The sequence below is a fragment of the Eimeria mitis genome, genomic scaffold, assembly GCF_000499745.2.
Source record: "Eimeria mitis Houghton genomic scaffold, Emh_scaff2792, whole genome shotgun sequence".
Lineage (NCBI taxonomy): Eukaryota > Apicomplexa > Conoidasida > Eucoccidiorida > Eimeriidae > Eimeria > Eimeria mitis.
Genome location: NW_013571132.1, coordinates 1,186 through 2,970, shown reverse-complemented (window position 1 = coordinate 2,970; position 1,785 = coordinate 1,186). Strand labels below are relative to the sequence as shown.

At 48.7% G+C, this 1,785-nt stretch overlaps 1 protein-coding gene across 1 annotated transcript in view; it reads left to right on the top strand.

The window, feature by feature from the left end:
- Positions 1-1,785, top strand: part of EMH_0058830 (uncharacterized protein) — a gene marked incomplete at both ends in the record, with an annotated part of 3,499 nt that overhangs the window by 1,197 nt on the left and 517 nt on the right. Inside the window, 2 exons of the mRNA XM_013497613.1 lie at positions 550-1,598; positions 1,704-1,785. Coding sequence (XP_013353067.1) covers positions 550-1,598; positions 1,704-1,785 — 1,131 coding nt within the window. The remainder of the gene's footprint in view (positions 1-549; positions 1,599-1,703) is intronic.

The following is a 1,785-nucleotide window of genomic DNA, read 5'->3' as shown; positions in this document are numbered from 1 at the left end:
ATATATATATATATATATATATATATATATATATATATATATATATATATATATATATATATACATTTGTTTTTTCTCTGTTTCTGTATTTCTTTCTCTTTTTGTTTTTGTTTGTGTCCCTTTATTTTTTTTTGTTTTTTCTGTTCTCTCTCTTTTTTCTTTTTTTTCTCTTTTTCTTTCTCTTCTCTCTTTTTATTTTTATTATCCCTCTTCTTTTTTTTCTTTTTTCTTTCTCTCTCTCTTCTTTTTCTCTCTTTCTCCTCTCTCTCTTTTATGTTTCTTTTTCTTATCTTGTTTTTCTCTTTCTTTTTTTTTCTTGTTTTATATTTCCTTTTCTTTTTCTTTTTTTTTCTCTCTTTCTTTTTCTTTATCTGTTTCTTCTTTTTCTTTTGTTTTTATATTTCTTTTGTTTTTTCTTTTTTTTCTCTCTTTCTTTTTTTTATTTTATATTTCCCCCCTCCCCCCCATTCCCTTCTCTTTTTCTGTTTCTTCTTTTCTATTTCTTTCTTCTCTTTTTTCTTTTTCTCTTTTCTTTTTTCTTTTTCTCAGGCTGCATATCGTGGTTATAGTGTCCGTCGTTTGCTGCTAGCAGCACACAAAGCTGTTGCTGCGCTGCAGCAGCAAATCGACGCAGCACTGCAGCAGCTAGATTCTCTGCCTGCTTCTCTCTCTCCTCTCTCTCCTCTTTCTCCTTTCTCTCCATCCTCACACAGGGGGTGGGGGCCCCCCTGGGGCCCCCCAGGGGGCCCCCTTTGGGGGCCCCCAAGGGGGGCCCCCTGGGGGGGCCCCCCCTGGGGGGCCCCCAGGCTGCTGCCGCTACACCTGGGGCCCCTTCACTCGCTGCAGCTGCCGCAGCAATTTACCTCTAGGATTAGAAACAGCTTCGTGAGGTCACCGTCGCCTCCTGCTGCTGCAGACAGCAGCACGCAGCAGCAGCAGCAGCAGCAGCAGCAACAGCAGCAGCAACAGCAACAGCAACAGGAAGACAGGTCAAAGGAGCAGCAGATGCTGCTGCAAGAGAAGGCACTGCTCAACCTGCAGCAGCAACATGCAGCCGAAGCCACACACCAGCAGGCGGAGCAGCAGCAGCAGCAACAACAGCAGATGCAGCAGCAGCAGCAGCAGCAGCAGCAGCAGCAGCACGGAGAAGTTGTCGTTGCTTCAACAACAGCATTTGCTGCTGAGTCTGAGCGAAGGCCTCAGTGGGTACAAACACAGCAGCAGCAGCAGCAGCAAACTGCAGCAAGCAGCAGCAATCAGCAGCAGCAGCAGCAGCAGCAACTGCAACAACAGCTTCTGCTACAGCAGGAGCAGCAACAGCAGCAGCAACTGCTGCCACCGAAGCGGCATCCGCCCATCCACCAGAAGCTGCAGCAGCAGCAGCAGCAGATGCAGCAGATACAGCAGCAGCAGGTGCAGCAGATGCAGCAGCAGCAGCAGCAGGTGCAGCAGATGCAACAGCAGCAGGTGCAGCAGATGCAGCAGCAGCAGCAGCAGCAGCAACAGCAGCAGCAACCGCAGCAACAGCAGCAGCAGCAGCAGCACCCTGGTGGCGTTCTTCTGTCTCCTGGGGATAGCCTGATGGTTTCCCTCCCCGAGTGAGCTGCCCCTCTCTCTCGCTCCTGCTGCTGCTGCTGCTGCTGTTGCTGTTTGTAGCTGTATGCTGCTGCTGCTGCTGCTGCTATTTGCTGTTATGTGCTCAGGCGTAATGTTGACATCGACTTAACTAACCAGCCACAGCAGCAGCAGGAGCAGCAGCAGCAGCAGCAGCAGCAGCAGCAGCAC